Source organism: Physeter macrocephalus, chromosome 4 (assembly GCF_002837175.3).
Source record: "Physeter macrocephalus isolate SW-GA chromosome 4, ASM283717v5, whole genome shotgun sequence".
Taxonomy (NCBI): Eukaryota; Metazoa; Chordata; class Mammalia; order Artiodactyla; family Physeteridae; genus Physeter; species Physeter macrocephalus.
Window position 1 is genome coordinate 123,381,527 of NC_041217.1, and position 23,190 is coordinate 123,404,716.

The 23,190-nt window shown below is 37.2% G+C and overlaps 1 protein-coding gene across 1 annotated transcript in view; it reads left to right on the forward strand.

Annotated features, from left to right (window-relative positions):
• The window catches only part of PTGER3 (prostaglandin E receptor 3), a 211,105-nt gene extending 190,016 nt beyond the window's left edge, over positions 1-21,089 (forward strand). Inside the window, exon 3 of the mRNA XM_055084518.1 lies at positions 21,007-21,089. Within this exon, the coding sequence (XP_054940493.1) occupies positions 21,007-21,027 (21 nt within the window). The 3' untranslated portion in view covers positions 21,028-21,089. The remainder of the gene's footprint in view (positions 1-21,006) is intronic.
• The last annotated feature ends 2,101 nt before the right edge of the window (positions 21,090-23,190 follow it).

Consider the following 23,190-nt stretch of genomic DNA (forward strand, 5'->3'; position numbering starts at 1 on the left):
TCTCCTGTTGTGGAGCACGGGCTCTAGGCACACGGGCTTCAGTAGTTGTGGCATGTGGGCTCAGTAGTTGTGGCTTGTGGGCTCTAGAGATCAGGCTCAGTAGTTGTGGTGCATGGGCTTAGTTGCTCCGCAGCATGTGGGATCCTCCCAGACCAGGGCTCAAACCTGTGTCCCCTGAATTGGCAGGCAGATTGTTAACAACTGCGCCACCAGGGAAGCCCCTCGCATTAGATTTCTCATTAGAAACCTTAGCATGATTTTAGGGTCTGCTCGTTCTTGCTTTCCTCTATCTTGCCCAAATCATTTGGAACTAATCACCGGTCTCAGGTCGGTTGCTCAGTGGCCCATGATGGAAAAAATCCTGATTTAACAATTCAGCAAACATTTCTTGAGCCTTTGCTATAAACCTGGTAGCAAGGACACAGAGATGGACCAGAGTCCCTGCTGCAGCCCCATCTCAAAACCACGGCACAACCTTCGCCAGCTTCTAACAAGGCCACTTAGTCCTTCCCACCACCTGAGCCACTTCCTGTGGCTCCAGCCACCTCCAAGTATGGCTTGGTATTTTTGCCTTCCTGTGTGGCTACAAGGCAGCTATGACTCAAGGTTTCTGCACTCGTGAGGATTAGCTTTCTCCAGAAAAGAGAAACTCAAGCGTGAGTTTCTTCCAGTGATTCTATTTTGTAGAATAAGGCTTTCACTTTAGCTCTCATTTCAGTTCTTGTTCTAGAAGTCCTCATGTTTCTCTAGACTGTTCTTAGGAGGAGTCTGCCTAACTGACAGTTCTGTTTCCCTGGGGATGGAAATTATTATCCAGAACACAACCTTGGGGGCTGTGATTCTGTGACCTATAGACAGACTTCCCTATGGACACCCTTTGGGATTTCTAAAGTCCACTTATCCATTACCTTGTGCCCAACTCCAGGGAACTGAGCTGCAAAAAGTTAAGCCATCCAAATCCCAAGGATAGATACTTAGGCAGCTAGTATTCATTGAGTAAGGGAATAAAACATTCATTCATTCATTCATTGAGTATTTAATAAGTGCACACTTGGGTCAGACACTATGTCAGATGCTGGAGCTATGGAGACAGGAGGAAGTAAACCCTATTATCAAGGGAGACATAGTCTCAAAGGGAAAACAAAGAGGAAGCAAACAATTATAAAGATGCAAAGGCCTAGTATATCCATGGTACAAGAACCTTATATGTTTTGCATAGGTGTTTGACCTTTCTCTTACAGGCCCAAAATGGCAAATAGAATTCATCTTGAGGGCCTGCTGGCTCTTGCCTGTCATGGTATTCAGTAAAGTCTATTACAGACAAGGAGGAGAGGACTGTGACACAAATGCTGCCTATTTGCAGTATAAGCATACACAATCTTGAGCCACTGAAGAGTTTTGTTAATTTGGAGAATAATGTGTCTAAAAGTTTCTTTCTGGGACTTCCCTAGTGGTCCAGTGGTTAAGACTCCGAGATTCTACTGCAGGGGTCATGGGTTTGATCCCTGGTCAGGGAACTAAGATCCCACATGCAGCCTAAAAATAAATAAATATATAAATAAAATTTTAAAAATAAAAAAAAGTTTCTTTCTTGCCACCCCAGTCGGGAAAGCTTCTTTAGGATCTAGCCTGGCCTCATGAGCGTATCTTGTGACCATGAAAGTTCCTTTATCTTTCCAGCCATTTTTCATTACAAGTAAACAGCCTGTAGGTTCTGAATTGTGATACCTGCCCTTGAGGAGAAAGTATAAACTGGAAAAGAGAAAAAAGAGAACAAATAAATATGAATAGTATAATAAATGCCAGTAAAGGTACAGTCTTCAAATATAGTGAAGAAAGAACAGCAAAATCTACCTGATGGTAGGAAAACTTTTCATCGAGTAGATTTTAAAAGATCCTTACCTGACAAGTGGGAGTCTGAGAGGTGGGGAAGGGTATTTACAGATGAAGAAACAGCCTGAGCTAATAGCATGTGATGTGTGAGAGTCAACAGTCTATTCAGTGAACAGCAAAACAGTTTGGTACTGCCAGGGTGGTGGAGGACCAGGGTCAGTGGCAGACATACAACAACAAGGGCAGTTTGGGCAATAGTGCAGGGCCTTCTATAACGTGCTAAGAAGAGTTGACTGGAATAGAGCTGTTTCTTAGACCCACCTGAGGAGGTAAGGAGAATACATTGCAACTTAGAGAAACTAGGTAGAAACCTAGTGAGGCATTCAGCGCAAAGAAATCGAGGCAGAAATAAGGGCTAATAAGAGCATCAACCCTCTGTCCTCCTGCCTGGGTGAAATACAGAAGCCCAGGTTTGAGTCCTGGTACCTTCACAAACAGCCCTGACCCTTTGTCTCAGGCTATGGAAACACCTCCAACACCTCCAGTCAGATCGAGCTGCCAGTGCCCTCTAGCGGTGGCCCGCTTGATGGCCAGATGACAAAAACCATCCAATTCCTCACCCAAGAACCTGCCATGTACTAGTAGGCTTCTGTGATAGCTGCTGGAGCCATAGATCTTTAAGACATTGATTTTTCGCTCAGGCTCACAGTTTAGGATGTGAGACACAGAGATGAACACATCCGAATAATAGTGTGTGGTCAGTGCAAAAAAAATGTGCAATCAAGAATATGCATAAGACAGTTTGTACAGAAGAGGGATAATTAACTTTGGGGTATAGGGACTTTGATGGTAGCTTGATGTTTGGGCTGGCAGTAAAAAAGGCCTTCTGGAAAATGTGCCTGGGCTATGAAGGAAGATTAGGATTTCACAAGGCAATTAATAGGAGATGAGCTTTCCAGGAACAGAGATCAACATGGGTTAATTTGGAGAATGGAAGTAACTTCCTATTATAGAAGGATTAAGTGGGAACAGAATCAGGTAGATTTTGTAGTGACCCTTTCTGAGGCAGTCTAAGTGGTACCAAGTGTTTCCCAAAGTGTTCCATTCAACCAACAGTTATTGCACATCTTCTGTAGACAATGTGATATGGAATTAAATAATGTTCTACCCTCAAGATGCTTTAGTGTTAAGACATGTTCAGACAGAGATGTGAAGGAATACGTTCTATAAAATGCAAGTTATACACAAGTAGCATTTGGCAGCAAAGGAAAAGCAGCATTTACATTGAAAGGGGCAGTCAGGGAAGCCTTTCCAAAGTAGGAAAGGCTTGAACATTGACTAACAAATGAGTAGGAATTTGCCAGGCTGCAGTCAGGAGAGGGTGTGTCTCCATTGTTTCTATGATTTGTGATGCAAAGCTGGCTGAATGTCTTCCTGCCTCTCTGGTCACATTTTACTTTCTTCCTCTGGCTCCTTTTCTTTTTCCCACTCCTGCGGTGATCAGTCCCCCAAGGTTCTATGCTCAGCCCTCAGATCTTTGCTTTGTTCCCTCTCAGTGACTTCATTCATACCCATGGCCTCCACTTGCAAACCTCAAACATTTTACTTAGCGGAGACACCATATTACCGAGTACATCACTTCTCACCCAGAAAGTCAACCTGTCCCTAATGAAACCTGCTCCAAACAGAACCCACCATCTTTAACCTCTGAAATCCTCCCCTCCCTTGGTTGGTTGTCCCCACCAACATTTAGTAGCCTGATTTTATAAGTCAAGAGCCTTGAAAAGACCCTTACTTTCTCCTTTTCTCTCCCCAACATCCAGTGCCTCTCCGAGTTCTGCAGCATTTGTAAATCCTTTTCTTTCTGTGTCCACTATTACTGCCTTAACTTGGTCCCTCATAATGTCTTGCCTGGTTGATTACAGTGGCCTCCTAATCTGTCTCTCTGCTTCTAGCTCACCCCCTCAGTCCATCCTGCTTCATGTCTGCTAAGGTGGTGTTTCTAATAAGCAAGTCTGATCTTCTGTGTTAAGCCGCTGCACTCTTCCTTCTTACGATGCTTCCATGCTCCCTACAACCTGCAGAATCAGGTCTCAGCAAATTAGGGTAGTAGACAAACCTCCCCTTCTAACCCTTCTAGCCATATGTGTTGTCATCTTCTTCCAGGAATTCTCCAGAAATTCCAAACTCATGTAGATCCCCTAAACATCACATTGTTTAATACTTTCCTGCCTTAAACTGCTGACACCTAGAATGCTCTCCCCAGCACTCTTCCCACATGGCAAACTCCAATTCATCCCTCAGAACTCAGTTTCATGTCACTTCCCCCCAGTGAGCCATCCTTGACCCTCCCTTTCAGACAGATAATCAATTTCTTCTCTGAGCTACTTCTGTACTATTTATGTATATTTATTCTTATGTCATTTTGTGATGATCTGCTTACCTGTCTGTGTCCCTTGCTCCAGGGCGGAGCAGAAGTATAGCAGAGTAATTAAGAAAATGGAACCCAGTCCCAGCTCTGACACTTAGCAGAGTGAACTCAGGCAAGTTTTTTAATCTCTCGTTGTCTTAGTTTCCTCATCTACAAAATAGGGATGATAATAGTCCCTGGCTTATAAAGTTGTTGTCAGGTTAATGTATATCAAGTGCTTTCAACAGTGTTATATAAAAATTTTCTTTGATTTTTAACTATGAGCATCTTGATGTTAGGAAATTATATCTTATTCACTTCCATTTTCCCAGGGTCCAGCAGCGTACTACCTGACACAGAAAGTATTGTATGTGGAACAAATATTTGTTGAAAGGAGGAATGACGATCTTTGGCTTTTCCCTGTTTATTCTCCAATATGTCATAAATCCTTGAGTCCTGCTGGGTTTTCCTTTCCAATATCCCCTGCATTTAGTTTTCTTTCTGTAGTAACTGTCACCACTCCTTCATTTATTCAACAAAAGTTATTAATAATCAACAGTGTACAAGGCACCACTCTAACTGCTGAGGATACTGCTCTGATCAAGACAAATTCCCTTCATTATGGACCTTGCATTCTAACAGATGACACAGACACTAAATAATAGCATATTAGTTATCTGATCATAAATGTGATATAGACAATCAGAGGAATTTAACCTAGTCTTAAAGGTCAGGAAGTTTCCCCTAGAGAAGAAATTTCACTGATATGTGAAAGACTAGAAGTAAATAACTAGCATAAGGTGGTACAAGTTGTGGTGGAGAGCACCCAGGCAGAGGGAACAGCATGTGCAAAGCCCAGAGTCAGGAAGAAATTTAGCACAGGCAGATTTTGCGTTCCCTGTGTCTGAATTATTGCTACAAATGCTACCCAATCTCTTTACAAGATGACCCTCCACACAGATCTAAGATTAAATTTTCTATCATGTTAATTTCCTGTTCAGAAACCTTCCATGGTTCTCTACTGCTTGCTGAACGACATACTAACTCCTTAGTTGTTTTTCATGATCCAGTGAACATAGGCTTCAGTAATGGTCCAGTTTTATCTCCCACAAATCATCTGCATCTATATGCAACAACAACCATCATGTACTATTTGATATTCCCCAGACATTCCTTATTTTTTCTTACTTTTCCACATTTACTCAGGTTGTTGTTGTCACCAAAATGCCTTTCTTTATTCCTGTCAATGCTTGCTGTTCTGCAAAACAATATTTACTTGTTCTATGCACGATGTGCTTTGATATTTTCTCTTCTAGTCTATTTTACTCTATTTCAGTTTTTAAAACAAGGACGTTGTAACCTACAAAAGTGATTTCACAACCCACTGATGGATCTTGACTCATAATTGAAAATGTTGCCCCAAATAACCTTAAAGATTTTTCCAAGATATATGATTCTTGGCTTTGGTGGATTCTAAGTTTTCTTCAAGTAGTAGAATCCTCTAATTCAGTTACATCTTGATTATTGGGCATCTGTATTCTCTGAAGATAGAATGGTAAAATTCTGCTTGAGCACATGATCAGTGGGGGAACTAATCATACAGAGTCAAGGCACCCTAAGGATACTTAGCAATGCATCTTTTTGCATTTGTAGGAGTTGTCACACTTTGCTGCTTCAGTTCTGGCAATGTTCTGAACTGAAGTTGCTAATTGTATTGAGCTATTCCAGATCACATATTGGGCAAAGACGAACATGGGAAAGTACTTGTTCTAGCTACAACTGAGGGGAAAATACCCCTCCACTAGCAAATAATCCATGGCACTCAACTGTAACTCATATTAGGTAATAAGTGTACCTTTGCAGACAGATTTGCTTTATAATTGCCCAAGGGGAATATTTGAATCTTTTGTAGTAACCACTCTACAAAGGATCTGTTTTTCAGAATATCTTTACATCTTGGGTTAAGTTTCAGTGGAATACTTCAGTGTTTCAGTATTTCTTCCATTTTAGATTTTGCGATGTCAACACCTGGATCAACTTACCATCTTGTTAATGTTTTTCAAATCTTTATCTCCAGCCCAGATTACATTCCTATGTTTCATTTTTCTGTATCTCCTATGGCCACACCATCTCTCCACTTAAACCAGAGAACACCAGCATCACGCTTGACTCCCCTTTTTTCAACTCACCTGCCATTAATTCTTCTTGATGTTACATCGTATATGCTTCTCAAATCTGTCTACTTCTCTCCAACTTCCCTGCCTCTACTGATGTTCAAGTCTCCCAAATGGTCCTCTTGCCATCTTTCTTAGTGCATTTCACAAAGTGGCCAATCTATCATATTATTATTCTCCAGCTGGAAGCCATTCAGTTAACTACTATTCCCTTTAAGAGAGAGTCCAATAGAAAGTACCTAAAATTGTTTGGAAAGCCCTTCTTAATCTGTCCTCTGCTAAACTCTCCTGCCTCATTTTCATTCTCTCCTTTCCTTCATATCTTACCCTCCAATCATTAAAAAATTTTCTTTTGCCTCAAACACTCCATTCCTTGTCTAAAACACTCATCTTTCTACTGGAGAACTTTCATTTTTCCTTCAAGCCACATCTTGGATAGTTCATGGGAATCATTCCTGGAGCCTCCTAAGTCCAGGCTTTGGGCTCCTCCCTTGTCCTCTTTAGTGCCCTGGAGCTCACCATTACGCTGTATTGAAACCACCTCTTCAGTTCAATAGTGTTAGCACAGGAATTATTCAATATCGTATCTATACTACCTAGCATATAATATACGATTAACATTTTTAGCATGAACAAATAATATCTGATTTGCTCTCTGCCAAATGGTAAGGGAACTCCCCTGTGGGAGGGCCCTCAGTGCCCAGCTATGCTGATGACCTGGGAGAGAGGTCTATCCAAAACTGGGATGAAGTATCAGAAACTATTTTGACTGTAGATTTAAGTTATGATCTCCAAACAGCTTATCAGTAATACAACTTATTTTCAAAAAAATCTCCAACTGTTTTATGTGTCACAATTTAGGAAACTTAGGAAAAGGTAAAAAGGGGGTATTTTTGGCTCCTTAAAATCCCAATATTTCAGATAATCTCTTCTCTTAGACAATTAAATTTTACTTCTTACCAGACTCACCCTGGCAAATATCTAGATCCTCAGATGGGTGCAGCTTTCACCAGTTCCATTCACTTATTCTCATTCATCTATTTCTCATTGATTAAACACTTACTAAGTGCCAGATACCAGGAATACTAGGGGAGTAAAATGTCATTCCCCACCCACAGCCTCAACACCCAATCTATTCAGGGTTAGGAGGAAGGAAGAAAACAAACATTTAAACTCTTATGATATAGATCCCCTCCAAGCTCATGCAAACTTGAACTTAACCAAAGAATTCCAAAAGGGTATAAAAAATGTTAAGGAACAAGAAAGTTTTTGCTTTATATATGAAAAAACTTATAAAATAAGCTTTAAGAGCGATAAATAGTCTGAGGAAAGAATGTGCAACAAACAGCAGATACCATAAGAGGAAGATTTTTTGCTTATGGAACTGTAAAGATTGTCATTGCATTAGTTCATATTTAGTCAGTGCTATTTGCATTAGTTACCTTTTTATTGAATTCTATTCATAACTAATATGAATAGAAGCAAATAGTCTGGCAAAGTCCAGACATTTCTCCAAAGGCATACAGGCAAAATACAGCCAGAGTTATGAAAGTCTGTGGTTCTTCACAGGTAGTCAACACATACAGCTTGTGACAATTGTTCAAATGAGCATGTCATTGGTGAGGCTGCTAATGCTGATACCAGCGGAGTAGAAATGTATTCTAAAGGATTTTTGACTTGAGCAAGATTTGAAATGAGCAAGACTTTTTTGAACAGAATGATTTTGGAATTTTCATAAGCCAAGAACTCTTCAAGATGCATCTCTGAGTCTCTTGCATAAATATTTAGAGCCTCATTGAATTCCCTGCTATTCTTTTAACACACTTTGCTCTATGTATGATACCTGATACCTTTGCTGTTCTTTCTGAGTGGAATAGCTTCCAGTCCCAGATGCCTGTCAAACTCAAATATCATCTCTTCTGTGGAGCAGCACAACAGGATCAACAGAAATCTTTCAGGCTGAATTAATTCTTCCCCACTCTGAGTGCCCACAGCGTTTTGTGATTTGCCTTTCAAATTGCACTTATTGCATTATATTATACTTACTGGTTGATATATCTCTGTTCCCCACAGGACCCAACGGTAACGGATACACATCAAAGCCTCCATATAGACAGGTTTAATGTTTGAATCATCCTGTTTTTTTCTCCACCTCTCTGCGTCACTATAGTAGTACCAAGTTCATGTTCTCCAGTTTCGGCTAACTTCATGATTACATTATTAAAAAGCTCTGATCTGACAATTAAGATATAAATTATTCTTAATTAGTCACAAATCTATCTTGGAAAAAGCAAGGGGTTGTGGTTTTGAGAGATTACGTGGTTTGGGGCAATCAATGTACCTGCCATGGCTTCAGTTTCCTCATCTAGAAAATGAGGACATTACTAAATAATCTCTACATTCCCCATCTTCTCTCAGTCTATGAATCAATGTCCTTTCCTGAATTCATGCAAAATTAATGGTCTAGATTGTTTTTTTAATCTTAACTTGTTTCCTGTTCCTCTGCTTTTTCTTAAAAACACAAAATCAAATTGAAGTTCTTTATGGTTTACTATGATGTCATTAGAGCTCTGAAAGTCACAGATCCAGGGTTTAATCCCTGACTCTGCCACTTATAAAACTAACTTGATAATCTTGGCAATTTCAGCATGGCTAAGCCTCAGTTTCCTCATGTGTGAAATGAGAATAATAGTAATAGTGCTGGTTTCATAGAGCTATGGGTAATCTTCTTCTATATTTCTTATGATTCCCTGCAGTTGCAGGCTGTGTAGGGATACAAAAGTCTTAACAACACAAACACGTTCAGTCATAAATTAATCACTAGTCTATTTTCTCCCATTACGTAAAGTGTTTTATCTATTTTTTGCTGATTGCCAGATATTGTAAACATGTGATAATATAGTGCGAATATAGTACCAAGTAAGTACAATGCCAAGTACAACTGCAAATTTGACAACAGATGCAAAGCTTCATGACATTGCTGAAAATAAAGTCAAATAATTTTAAAACACCCAGGTAAAGCCATGGACAAATAAACTGAAGAAGAAAAAAGTAATAAAAATATAGCAGACTAGGCACCTTAAAGATACTGAATAGAATATGGGAATAAATAGGTAAATCCCTGCAATATTTATCACAAAAAGCAGCCATATTTATGATCATACTGCAAAAAGTTTTAAAAGGGTGTTATTTTGTATTGTGATACAGTTTTTAAATGCTCAAAATTAATTATTTAACTTCTTCTTTGCTTTTACTAAGAAGTATTTAGGAAGCTATGAGAAAGAGGATGAAAGTCAGCATGAGAACCGGAGTAGCTCACCCAGTGGGCATCTTGGGGCAGGCCAGAGACAGTGACAGGCAGCAAAGACAACCTTCACCTAGTTCTCAGCTCTGCCTCTGGCCAACTCTGGTGGTTACCCTTATCAGCAACGTGAGATAGCAATGCAGAAAAACACAAAGACTGATGGTCTGTGTATTTTTTTTTTAATTTATTTATTTACTTGTTTTTGGCGGTGCTGGTCTTCGCTGCTGCACGTGGGCCTTCTCTAGTTGCAGCAAGCAGGGCCTACTCTTCATTGCCGTGTGCGGGCTTCCCACTGCAGTGGCTTCTCTCATTGCGGAGCACGGGCTCTAGAGCGCAGGCTCAGTAGTTGTGGCACACGGGCTTAGTTGCTTTGTGGCATGTGGGATCTTCCCGGAACAGGGCTCGAACCCGTGTCCCCTGCGTTGGCAGGCAGATTCTCAACCACTGCGCCACCAGGGAAGTCCGGGTCTGTGTATTTTTGACACCTAGTAATTTATTAAAGTTTCAACCTAAGCACCTCTACTCAAATATGAAAAACAAACTAATTTCAAAACTTCAATAGAACTTTGGTAAACATTAATTTCATTGATTTCTATAGCATTTTGTAATCAATAAATGCAATTTCATTACCTTTTTGTGTACTTAATACTACAAAGTAGCTGAAACAGGTATTATTTTTCTCTTACTGTTGAAAAAGCAAAAATTGGCCAAGTCTGCTCAGATAGTCAGAGATCAGACACAGGCTCCCTGAGTCTAAGACATAGTGATAAGGATATTTAATGTCTCTTCTTTATCACCAGTAATATTAAATACTTTACATGTTAGTTCTAATTCTCATTAAAATCTTTTCAGGATAGATTTTGTTGCCCCCAGTTTACAGTTAAGAAATTTGAGATTCAAAGAGATTAAATAAATATCACCAAAGTCACTAGTAAACATTTTCTTCCTAACTCCACAGCCCCTTTCACTATGTCCAACTCCTTTCTTTGCTAAAATTCAGGTTTGAACATATTAACGAATAATAGAAGAACTACACCTGCATAGAAGAAACTTTAGAGTATAAGTTTTTCTTAGGAAAAAGCGATTATTTTAAACCTTTTCATTTTACATCTCAATTGTAATTACTGGTAAATTTTAAAAATCAAGTTTAAAAATGATGCATTTATTTCACTGTTGTTCTCTTTTTCTACAGACTTTCTGGAGGTAATACTAAAGAGCAATGAAGTGAACAAAAACCATGTTGCACCAAAAACAAAATAGAAAAAAGAAAATAAAAGAAAGAAAATCTGTAATTTATATAAATCCCTAAACTCTCTCACCCCATTTTACCAATTGAAATGTGAACTATAAAGAGGTTCAGTGAACTTTCTAGGGTCATAGAGTTCAAAGTCGGCTAGGAAAACATACCAACTGTTCTTGCCCCACTTGTGGGTTTTGATAGCTATCTTCGATCCAAGCATATTGTAGTGAAAATATAAAATTTTTTTAAATAAAGCAATAAAGACAATACATCAGCTGAAATTATCACAAATAAACTCCGGATTGAATTTGTGTGTTGTGAGCGACCATTTACTTTTACTTATAGCAGCTCTGGTCATTGATTATTTGTGAGGGCTTTTTCATATGGGTGATATAAATTACATAAATGAAACAAAGACTATGAATATGTACATATTTTAGCTTATATTAAAGTTGCAACAAAGCAAACATTTCTTGTTAGCTGAAGACTGAAAATAACCTTTGGTGAAATTTTAGAATTAAATCTATTGGCTTCATAAAGAGATCTTGACTTATCTCTTTTTTTCTCTTTAAATTAGAAAATAGAAAAACTAACACCATTAACCTTTTAGCAAGGCAGTAGAAAGTATAGTTACATTTCACACTACCTTCTTGGAGGGATTTTTGTAACTTACTAAAACTACTTCAGAATACAAAAGTTAAAAAGGACCTTATAATGTTTCAGTTGCGTTTCAGGACCGAAATTCTCCCATTAGAAGGTGATTGCATTTCTTCGTTAAAATCGTAAAGCTGAAAGGTATCTATCTAGAAGAGTTGCTGAATTGCCATCTAAACTAAATAATAACAACTATAAAACAAGTTTTGTGTTCTCTCTTTTATTTTTCACTCATATTTAGACTAGCAGATGTGAGAAGCAATTTATAAATGCATACACCAATCTATAAATGGCCTCAAGAAAGAAAGCATTTCCCAAGGAAAAGAAACCTTTAGGATTATTCCAAATCAAATAAACTCTATATATTTTCATATTTTGACAATAAACATCTATTGTGTCAGTAAGTATGCTGTCACAGAGATATGACAGCTCATAAGAAAATGTCCCATATTATCTTTCAACCCCACATGAATCTCAAATCTACTGATTCTATCTCCTTTTCATTGTCCCTCCCCTTCCTCCCCCACCACCGATGTCTATACTTCCCTCCTTGCCTCACTAAAATTCTCTGGTCAATCCTTACAATCATCTCCTTGCATATATCCTTGACTTCTTTTCCCTGACTGGTTAGCAGAACTGGAGGGGTTGCAGGTTACATAAGTGTATGCATGTGTCAGAAAATCATCAAATTGTACAAAATAGTTATGCATTTCTTTGCATGTAATTTACCTTTAAGAAAACTTTAAACAAATATTGAACTCTAGTAAATAGGTTTGCTTTTTGAAATGGTATGGGTTAGCAATTTTAAAATTTGCTTACACAAATGAGTAAATATATTGAAGGTAATGGGAGTAGCATCTTAAGGGGGAGTTATAAATATGGAAAGAAGGAATATTAGTATTGGATTGAAAAGGAAAGTATTACTATAAACTCATAATTTTTAGTATCTACCTATCTAGCTAGATAAATATAGAAATGATTATATTTATATGGGCATATAGTGTATATGTTCACATACACATGTACATATACTAGATATGTTCACTGAGATTGTCTAAAAGTTATGACATAGCATTAGCAATGAGCACACCTAATACCCAGAGCTTGATTTCTATTTACCATTTTGCATTAAAAAGAACTTAGACTTCTTAAAGAAGAAATGTTTCCAGGGCTGTATCAGAGGGCAAAATATAACTATAAAGGATATTACTGGGAAAAGTGACAAAATTTGAATATGGACTGTGGAGTTGATAACAGTGCTTATCAATATCAATTTTCCTGATTTTATTAATTGTACTGTGGTTATGTAAGAGAGTGCCCTTGTTTTTAGAAAATATTCACTGAAATATTTAGTGGTAAACAGTCATGAATCTCTCCAATTTACTGTCAAATAGTTTAGAAAAAAATTATCTATTTAAAGGGAGAGACAGAGAGGGAAACAGAAAGAGAGAGGGGGTAATGAGAGAGAGAAAGAGAGAATGATAAAAGCCAGTGGAAGAAAATATAAACAACCAGTTAATGTGAGTAGAGGTATTCCTTTTACTTTTCTCGTTGCTGTCAGTTTGAAATTATATCAGAGTAAAAGGTTACATAAAAGAATATCCTCATTGGCTTCTTGTGTCAGTCAGTATAAGACCCAACGTTCTTACAAAGTCTCCACATCATCATGTGTACTCTCATTACCTCTCTGATAGCATCTTCTCCATCTCTCCCTTTTTCAATGCTTTGTCCTCAGATGTCCTTGTTACATGCAGAGAATCCTTGGCTCCTTTGAATCTGTGCAGGATCTCACCTCCTCAGTTGTACCATCCTGTTTTCCATTACACCCTTCCCCTCCACTCCCACACTCTTGATCCCCTTCACTCTGCTTTACTTTTTCTTTTCTGTGGCATGTGTTACTTTCTAACATCTGTATGACTTACATGTCTTCTTTCTGTCTTATCTCCACGCTCTAGAATGTAAGTTCCACAGGACATGAGCTTGTCTGCTGCCTTTCCTGACCTATCTTAAGCACCTGGGATAGTACCAAAGACACTCTATAACTATTTGTTGAATGGAAGAATGACTGTTATTAGACTGTCAGATTACCATCAGGAAACATTTACTTTTTTGGATATGAACCTTTAAGAATATTTTTTTCTTTATGGTTCTTAGCTCACTGTAGTTAAATGTCTATAGGTATTAATATTTATGGTCATGTTAAAGCAGCGTCGTTTCTAAGTACCTGTTTTTAAAGCATATAAGTAACAATTGGAATAATTTGAGGAGTTTAGAGATATTGCTTAAGGAGGTCAGCTGGGTCTCAGAAGAAGGCAGTAAGTTGCTCTAGGCCCCTCTTTCCATTCTCTGCTCCTCAGCTCTGAAGGTCTGGAAATGAGGCACTGACACACCAATCACACTCACGGGACACTGGTAAGAAGGCCGGTTAAAGGACTATAATGAGAAAAAGTTGCCACAGGTATCAGAAATTTGAACCTTCTGCTCAGCTATTCTCTATAAGGAGCTGATATGGAGTCCAACAGATAAGTGCAGTTACCTGTTTTTGTGGAATCAGAGCAAAAGGAAGGAGTTAGTCAAATTATGCTAGCCCACTGCTTATATTTTTCTGTCTAAAGATGGAATGTCTAAGGATAAAGGATTGGAAAATCCACTTCCCTGCTCAGGGCATTTTCTTACTTCGTGGTGTTGAAATGAAAAGTATTACACTTGGCTTTGGAGAACCCTTTTCAGGTTTCACATTAATAATCAGTTCACATATTTCTTTCTTTAATTATGTTAGTACATATCTGAGCCACATTTAAGCCTTATTGCTATTGGTTTCCAAAGGAAATCATGTTGTTCTTTGAAAGATGACTTCCCAGATGGCTGACCTTAGCCACTATGTGCTGAATTTATTACATTAGCTGTTAGAGTTGGGCTGAGGCAGTTCTTCCACTGTAACTCATACACATATTTACTATAATTAAATGGTTTTAAAAGTTTAATAGAAGTTGCTTAATGCTTAAGTTAAAAAGTCTGAACAAAGTTAAACTTTATAAAGTTCTAAAATCTAGTTGTCTGGTTATAGACCATGATGAAGTAGATGCATTCCCTTCTACTAAGCACAGGTAAAAGTCCTGGACATTATATATAAAACAAATATAAGAAGACTGTGAAAGGTAGTGAGAAGAGGGAAGACCAGCTGCGGACCTTGGAACCTGAGAAAGACCATGGTGGCAAGCTCCTTGACTTTTTTTTTTTGACTTCATATATCCTCACTGAGTGCTAGAAGCTATAACCTAGAAAAGCCAGTAGGAATTGACAAAAAAAAAAAAAAGAGCTCTCATAAAAGCCCTTTTTCTCTGGCAAAGGACAAAGAAAGGGACAGCTTAACAAGACAAAAAAACTTTAGACAATAACTACTCTACTGCAGAAATACATCATAGAACAAAATGAAGCTCTAGCTCCATCACTGTCAGCAAAAGCTGAGTTGGGAGCCTAGACTTCTACCCTTGCCAGGCTGTAATAAGTCACTGCCAGTATGGTGTCAGAGAAGCCCAGTGGGGAGATGGAACTTTCATCCTCACTCAGCAGTAACAAGCTTCTCCCCACAGTGTCACTGGAAGCCATTGAGGGATTCCCATCTGGCAGCAATGAGGTGGTATGATAGGAGGCTGATTGGGGAACTTTCACTACCAGCCAGTACTAAAACAGTTCCCCTCTTGCAGTGTCAGTGGAGGTCAAAACCATGTGAAGGTCATGTGGGAAGCAGTGGCACCCCTTCCATGCCCAACCAGGGAAATGTCATGGAGGCCTAGTGGGGAGCCTGAAATCCTACCTCTATTCAGCAGTAATGAGGTAGCCCTTGGTCTCAAAAGAGACCAAGTGGGGAGCCTGGATCTTTATCCCCACCTGGCAGTATCCGCCTCCCCCACTGACATAGTGTTATGGAGGGCAGCTAAAAGAGAAGATCTAGATAAGATTTAGAGTCTCACAACATAACACCCAAAATGTCCAGGATAGAATTTTAAAAATCACACATTATACTAAGAACCAGAAAAATCTCAACTTGAATGAGAAAAGACATTCAACAAATGTCAACACTAATATGACCCAGATGTTGAAATTATGTGACAAGGATTTTAAAGGAGGCATTATAAAAATGTCCCAGTGAGCAACTATAAATACACTTGAAACAAATGAAAAGTAGAATATATCAACTAAGAAATGGAAAATATAAAGAAGGGCCAGGTTGAAATTTTAAAGCTGAAAAATAAAATAGTTGAAAGTAAAAAGCTCAGTGGATGTTTCAAAAGCAGAATGGAGAGGACAGAGAAAAAAGAATCAGTGAACTTGAAGATAGAATATTAGAAATTACCTAATCTGAACAACAGAGAGAAAATAGATTGAAAAAAATAAAAGGAATAGAATCTCAGGGATCTGTAGTACTGTAGCAAAACATTTGAGTCATAGGAGTCCCAAAAAGAGAAGAAAGAGAGTGGGGTTGAAAAGTACTCAAAGAAATTTCTCAAATTTGGTATAAAACCAACATGGAAAAAAACAAAAACAAAACCACAAAGCAACAGATTCAAGAAACTGAATAAACACCAAACAAGAAAAACCCAAAGAAATCCATGCCAATGCACATCAAAATAAAACTTTAGAAAACTATTTGAAAGCAACAAGAGAGAAATGACACGGCCTATCAGGGGAAACACCAGTTTGGATGATTATGGATTTCTCATCATCATGGAGGCCAGAAAGAAATGCCACATTTTTCAAGTACTGAAAGAAAAGAACCATCAACCCCAAATCCTGTATCTCGCCTCCACAAGTCAATTCTGTATCTTATTCTTCAGGAATGTCGAGGAAAATGACATTTTCAGATGAATGAAAACTGAGAGAATTAGTCAACAGCAGAATATAGACAAAAATAATGGCTAAAGGAAGTCTTTGAATAAGAAAGGAAATTATTGGGACTTCCCTGGTGGCAGAGTGGTTAAGAATCCGCCTACCATTGCAGGGGACATGGGTTTGAACCCTGGTCTGGAAAGATCCCACATGCTGTGGAGCAACTAAGCCTATGCAACTAAGCCTGTGCACTAAGCCCGCGTGCCACAACTACTGAAGCCCATGCACCTAGAGCCCCTGATTCGCAACAAGAGAAGCCACCTCAGTGAGAAGCCTGCGCACCGCAACAAAGAGTAGCCCCTCCTCACCGCAACTAGAGAAAGCCTGCACGTAGCAACGAAGACCCAGCGCAGCCAGTAAATAAATAAATAAATGAATAAAAATTTTAAAAAAGAAAGGAAATAATTAAAGAAGAAATTGTAAAACATAAGAAGGAAGAAAGAACAACTATGGGTGAATACAAAAGAGTTTCCTTCTCTTAAATGTTCTAAATTTTGTTTAAACAGTTGAAGCAAAATTACAATATTCTCTGATGTGAATCTCGCTGTTCGTAGAGGAACTAATTAAGAAAGAAAATTAAAAGACTTAAAGGGAGGCAAGTTTTCTATATTTGATTTCGATATCAGTAAATTTTGTGGTGATGGAAGAACTCTGTATTTTGATTGCAGTGGTGGTTATAGGAATCTACACATATAATAAAATAACATAGAACTCTATACAACATTGTACTAATACAAATTTCCTGGTTTTGATGTACTGTAGTTAATGAAAGATGTAAGCACTGGGAGAAAGTGGATGAAGTGAATTTTCCATTATTGCAACTTTTATAAAGTTCTAATTATTTCAAAATAAACAATAAATAATAAGCTTCAACATGTCTTTAATAGGTCATATTCAGAAACTTCTAACTGTGAGAAAACATAAAAAACACACAATAGAGTGGGTGTGAAATACAGGGCAGATTTCCTCAGTAACTGGTAGGGTTTTTGTTCATTTGTTTTTTATTTTTTGATAGCTATTTATGACCTGTTTGATTTGGGGAATGCGATTCTGTTTTGATGTTAATGTTATAATCAGTTTCTGCTCTTTTATGTCTTCAATAATAAAACTGTGTAAAAGCTCACGAGTCATCTTGGCTGGGTCATGACTATAACTGACACCTTTTTAGCATTTCCCAAAGAAAAAATCATGCATTATCTTCAGCCATCAGGGCATAGCAGCAGATACCTTGGAATTCTGCAAGCACTTTTTTCTCTTTCAGCAAAGTGAAAAAGAACTAGCTTAGGAGTCTCAGGATCTATTACTGGCACAACTAGATAGTGGCATTTAATTGTGACAGCCAAATATATCCAGGCCTTATTCCCCACCTGTGTCTCATTTTCTTATCTACAGTGAAAATCTATCCTGCACTTCTGACCTATAATATATATTTTCAGAGTTTCTACAAAGCACCGATCACTCCTTTGGATCTGACCCCATCTTCCCCACGTAGCCCTGTTTGAACTATGTGGTCTTCTCTACTGGTCACAATAGATTAATCTAGTATAGGAGTCTCTTTCTTATACTAATTTGAAATTGGGACCCATAGACTCAGATTGGGTAAACTTAAGGTCCAATATTGCCAATTTTCTATATCTATTACTTTTTTCCAGTTATAAAATATTCCAAACATACAAAAACACCCAATTACTCCTTGCCCTGAATGAATAAGTATTAATACTTTGCTATATTTATTTCAATTTTTTTCTTAAAAAAGTACTAAAAATTTGATATAGATACAAAATTAGAGTCTAGTACAAGAAATACCAATCATAAGATAAAACAATTACCAAAACTTTGTCACAGTCACTGAATCTGTTTTTTATTTATTTTTTTAATTGTGGCAAAAACACACAACATAACATTTACCATCTTAACCATTCTTTTTTTTAAAAAAAATAAATCTATTTATTTATTTATTTTTGGCTGCATTGGGTCTTCATTGCTGCACATGGGCTTTCTCTAGTTGCGGTGAGTGGGGGCTGCTCTTCGTTGTGGTGCGCGTGCTTCTCATTGTGGTAGCTTCTCTCGTTGCAGAGCATGGGCTCTAGGCATGCAGGCTTCAGTAGGTGTGGAGAGCGGGCTTCAGTAGTTGTGATACATGGGTTTAGTTGCTCCGCAGCATGTAGGATCTTCCCAGACCAAGCCTCGAACCTGTGTCCCCTGCACTGGCAGGCGGATTCTTAACCACTGTGCCACCAGGGAAGTTCCATCTTAACCATTCTTGAGTGTACAATTTAGTAGTGTTAACTATATTCATTCTGTTATGCAACAAATCTCTAGAAGTTTTTCATCTTGCAAAACTGAAACTCTATGCTCTTTGAACAACTTCTCATTTCTTGCTTCCCCCAATCCCTGGAAACCACAATTCAACTTTCTGTTTCTATGAATTTGTCTATTATGGATACCACATGTAGGTGGAACCATACAGTATTTGTCTTTTATGACTGGCTTATTTCATTTAGCACAATGTCCTGAAGTTTCATCCATGTTGTAGCACATGACAGGATTTCCTTCCTGAATAACAGTACAACATATGTATTTACCACATTTTCTTTATATACTCATTGGCTGATGGACATGTGGGTTACTTCCATTTCTTAGTTGTTATGAGTACTGCTTCAATGAACATGGGTGTGCAAATATCTCTTTGAAATTGTGTTTTCAATTCTTTTGAATACATATGCAGAAGTGGGACTGTTGGATCATATGGTAATTATATTTTTATTTTTTTGAGGAACTTCTATACTGTTTTCCATAGTGGCTGCACCATTTTATGCTCCCATTAACAGAGTACAAGGCTTCTAATATCTCCACATTCTCACCAACCCTTGTTATTGTCTGTATTTTTTTGTGATAGTGGCCATCTTAATGGATGTGAAGTAATATTTTATTGAAGTTTTGATTTCCATTTTTCTAATAATTAGTTATGCTGAAGCATTTTTTCATGTACCTGTGAGCCAAATGTATGTCTTTTTTTGAGGAATGTCGATTGAAGTCTTTTGCCCATTTTTAAATTTTGTTGTTATTGTTGTCATTGAGTTGTTAGAGTCTTTTATACATTCTGGATATAACTCCTTATCAGATATATGATTTGCAAATATTTTCTCCTATCTGAAGGTTGCCTTTCACTCTGTTGGCTATTTCTTTCATGCACAGAAGTTTTAAAATCTGATATAGTTTCATTTGTCTAATTTTGCTCCTGTGCTCTTGGTGTCATACCAAGAAATCATTGCCAAATCCAGTGTCATGAAACTTTTACCCTATGTTTTTTTCTAGTAGTTTTATGGTTTCAGGTCTTACTTTTAGGACTTTAATCCATTTCGACTTAATTTTTGGTAAATAATGTAAGGTAAGGGTCCAAATTAATTATTTTGCATGTGAATATTCAGTTTTCTTAACACCATTTGCTGAAAAAACTGTTCTTTATCCCATTGTGTGGCCTTGCCACTTTTGTTGAAGATCATTTGACCATATACACAAGGGTTTCTTTCTGGGTTCTCTATTCTATTCCATTAGCTTAATATGCCTGTTTTTATGCCAGTACCACACTGTTTTGATTACCATGGCTTTGTATAACTGACTTATTTTTTTAAACACCTTTTCCTTTTTCCTTCTTGATGCATTTTACAGCAAATATCACACAGAAAAATTTTACCCCTACATGATTCAGTATGGTTCTCTAAAATTTATGGACATTTTCTAACAAAATCAGAATATTATTCTCACTCATAATAAAATCGGCAATATTTCTTTGGTATCATCTCATACCTAGCGCAAAGTCAAATGTACAAATTGTCTCCAAAATGTGTTTATTGGTTTGTTTGAATCAAGATTTAAACAAGGTCCCCACTTTAATTTGATTGTGTCTCTAAGTTGCTTTTCATTCAGAGAAGTTTCTCCACTCCCCACTTTTCCCTCCAGATGCTGACTTGTAGAAATTGGATTAGTTGTCTTATAGAATGTCTCACATTCTGGATTTTTCTGTTTACTTCCTTGTTCTGTCATTTAACTTATAAATGGAAGTTAACTGGTGACTTAATTTTATGGTCATTTAATTATAAATTGAAATTAGCTCAGAACTTTGATTTTTTTATGCTTGCATGCAACTGTTTAAATTCATTTGCAAATTGCAGACCCTGGGGTTTTTCCATTTCACTAGTCATTCTCAGATCTGCTTCCAGGTTTCTACCCAGAATATGCAATGTTCTCTTTCCTCAGAAGTGGATATTTATTGACAATTTTTTTGAACCCTGGGTTTGTGGGGTACCTAGGTTGTCCCCATTCATTTCTCACTATTCCTGCCACCCAATTTTGATCATGTTCTTGTTCTACGGCTGTAGGTGATTTATCATTTGTATTCATAATCTGAAGTTTATGGAAATGTCTGCCTTCTAGTTTTATTTTGATACCTTCAATGTGTTTCTCATTTTCCATCCTAATTGATTTGTTTATTTTTCAGGAGGAATTTTTGGAAGATTAAAAACCAACCTTGCTGTCAAGATGACATCATTGGAATTCTTCAACTTTCTTTTTGTTAAAGAAAGAAAATATTACAAAAACACCTCACCTCCCAACCCATTCCATTCACTTTCTCTCCTATACCCTTTCCAAGGGTAACCCCTAATCAGAAGTTAGTATGTCCTGTTTCCATGCATGTTTTTGTACTTTTACTACATGTATATGCATCCATTAAATTTGTATACTATTGTTCTGTGAGTTTACAATATCTACATATATATTTTCATATTATATGTATGATTTCCTAGTTGGTTTTCTTTACTCAAAGTTGTATTTTCTTGAGATTTATCCATTTTGAAATATGAAGTTCTAAATTGTTAATTTTAACTGCTGTGGAGTATTCTATACTTTGAAGAAAATATAATTTGTTTGTCAGTCCCCTGCCAAGGGAAAATTATTTCGTTTCACTGTAAAAAAAAGAAAAAATCATCTGTATACATGTTTACTTGTGCATATCTGCATGAGTTCCTGTAAGATAAATATGTAGGAGTAGAAGTGCTGGGTCAAAGGGCATGTGCATCTTCTATGCCCACACATATGAGGACTTCCCTTGTGTAACCATACCAACGTTTGTGATGTTTTAACTTTTCACATCCTTGTAGGTGTGAAATGGTATCTCATTGTTAATTTATTTGATATTTTCCTGACTGAAATGTGAGGTTGAGAATCTTTCCAAGTCTTATTGATACTGGTTTCCTTCCATGGTGTCTGGAAATAAAATTGACAATTTCTCCTGAGTTATGTGTCAATTTCTTAATGGTTTGTGAGGGTTTTTAAAATATGTTCTGGATAATAATGCTTTTTTTGGTATTTATTAAATAGAATGGATTATCATACTCTTCTGTGTATCCTCTCTCTCTCTTTCTGTTCTCTCTTTCTTTGTATCTCTACCTCTGCCACTATCTTTATCTCATTACCCTTTCTCTCCCTGCAGCTCAGACTTCATCCATGGAAACATTTTTGGAAACAGGGAGCATACTAACTTTTTCATTTTCCCAGATTTTCATCTCTAACCACCCCTCTCCATGACCACCACTCAAAGTTCTTAATGGAACATCCTGTCTTTCTGAAGCATTGACACTCATGCAAACAGATGTTAAGAGTAGAAGTGTTCTGCCTTTATGACAACTTGATTGTCAGGATCATATTCTGTATATTAATGTCAAGTGGTGTTTTTTCTTTTTCCTGCACGCTTTTCCTAATCCATGTCTTTATCAGGATCTGGTAAGTCTGGTGAGTGCAGTAAACAAAATGTTAGGTGTGTGATAAATTCTGATATGGATAATAGGAAAAAGAAAAAGAAATTATTTTATAAACATAGACCATGCATTGATATGAGAATTTGATGTTACTGCAAATTGAAACAGTTGAGATGATAGTGGCAATTTATTGAAATGGGTAGATGTCATAATGAGTTTGGAAAAAAAAGAAAAGTTTCTAGGACATACCAGATCATATTATCACATTGTCTCCATACACAAAATTGATGATAATGCATAAATGCCTCTGGAAGATTCTATAAGTTTATGAGTCTGAAGCTATGCTGTTTTAAATATTAACATCTAGTTAAATTAAAATATATAGATCAGAGATTTTCTTTGTTTTGTTTTGCATTTCTATCTTTCTCTTTGGCTCTTCTCTTAGTATAGACTAGAAAAATAAAGGCACATGTAAATGCTTAGAGTTAATTATTTGGATTACAATTTAAATTTTCCAATATTTTTCATTTTATTTTTAAACACAGGCATCTGTTTGGTTTCATGAATAAAGCTCCCAATTTTGACCTAATGAAACTTAAAAGCTTTTGCACAGCAAAGGATACCATAAACAAGACCAAAAGACAACCCTCAGAATGGGAGAAACTAGTTGCAAATGAAGCAACTGACAAAGGATTAATCTCCAAAATTTACAAGCAGCTCATGCAGCTCAATAACAAAAAAACAAACAACCCAATCCAAAAATGGGCAGAAGACCTAAATAGACATTTCTCCAAAGAAGATATACAGATTGCCAACAAACACATGAAAGAATGCTCAACATCATTAATCATTAGAGAAATGCAAATCAAAACGACAATGAGATATCATCTCACACCGGTCAGAATGGCCATCATCAAAAAAATCTA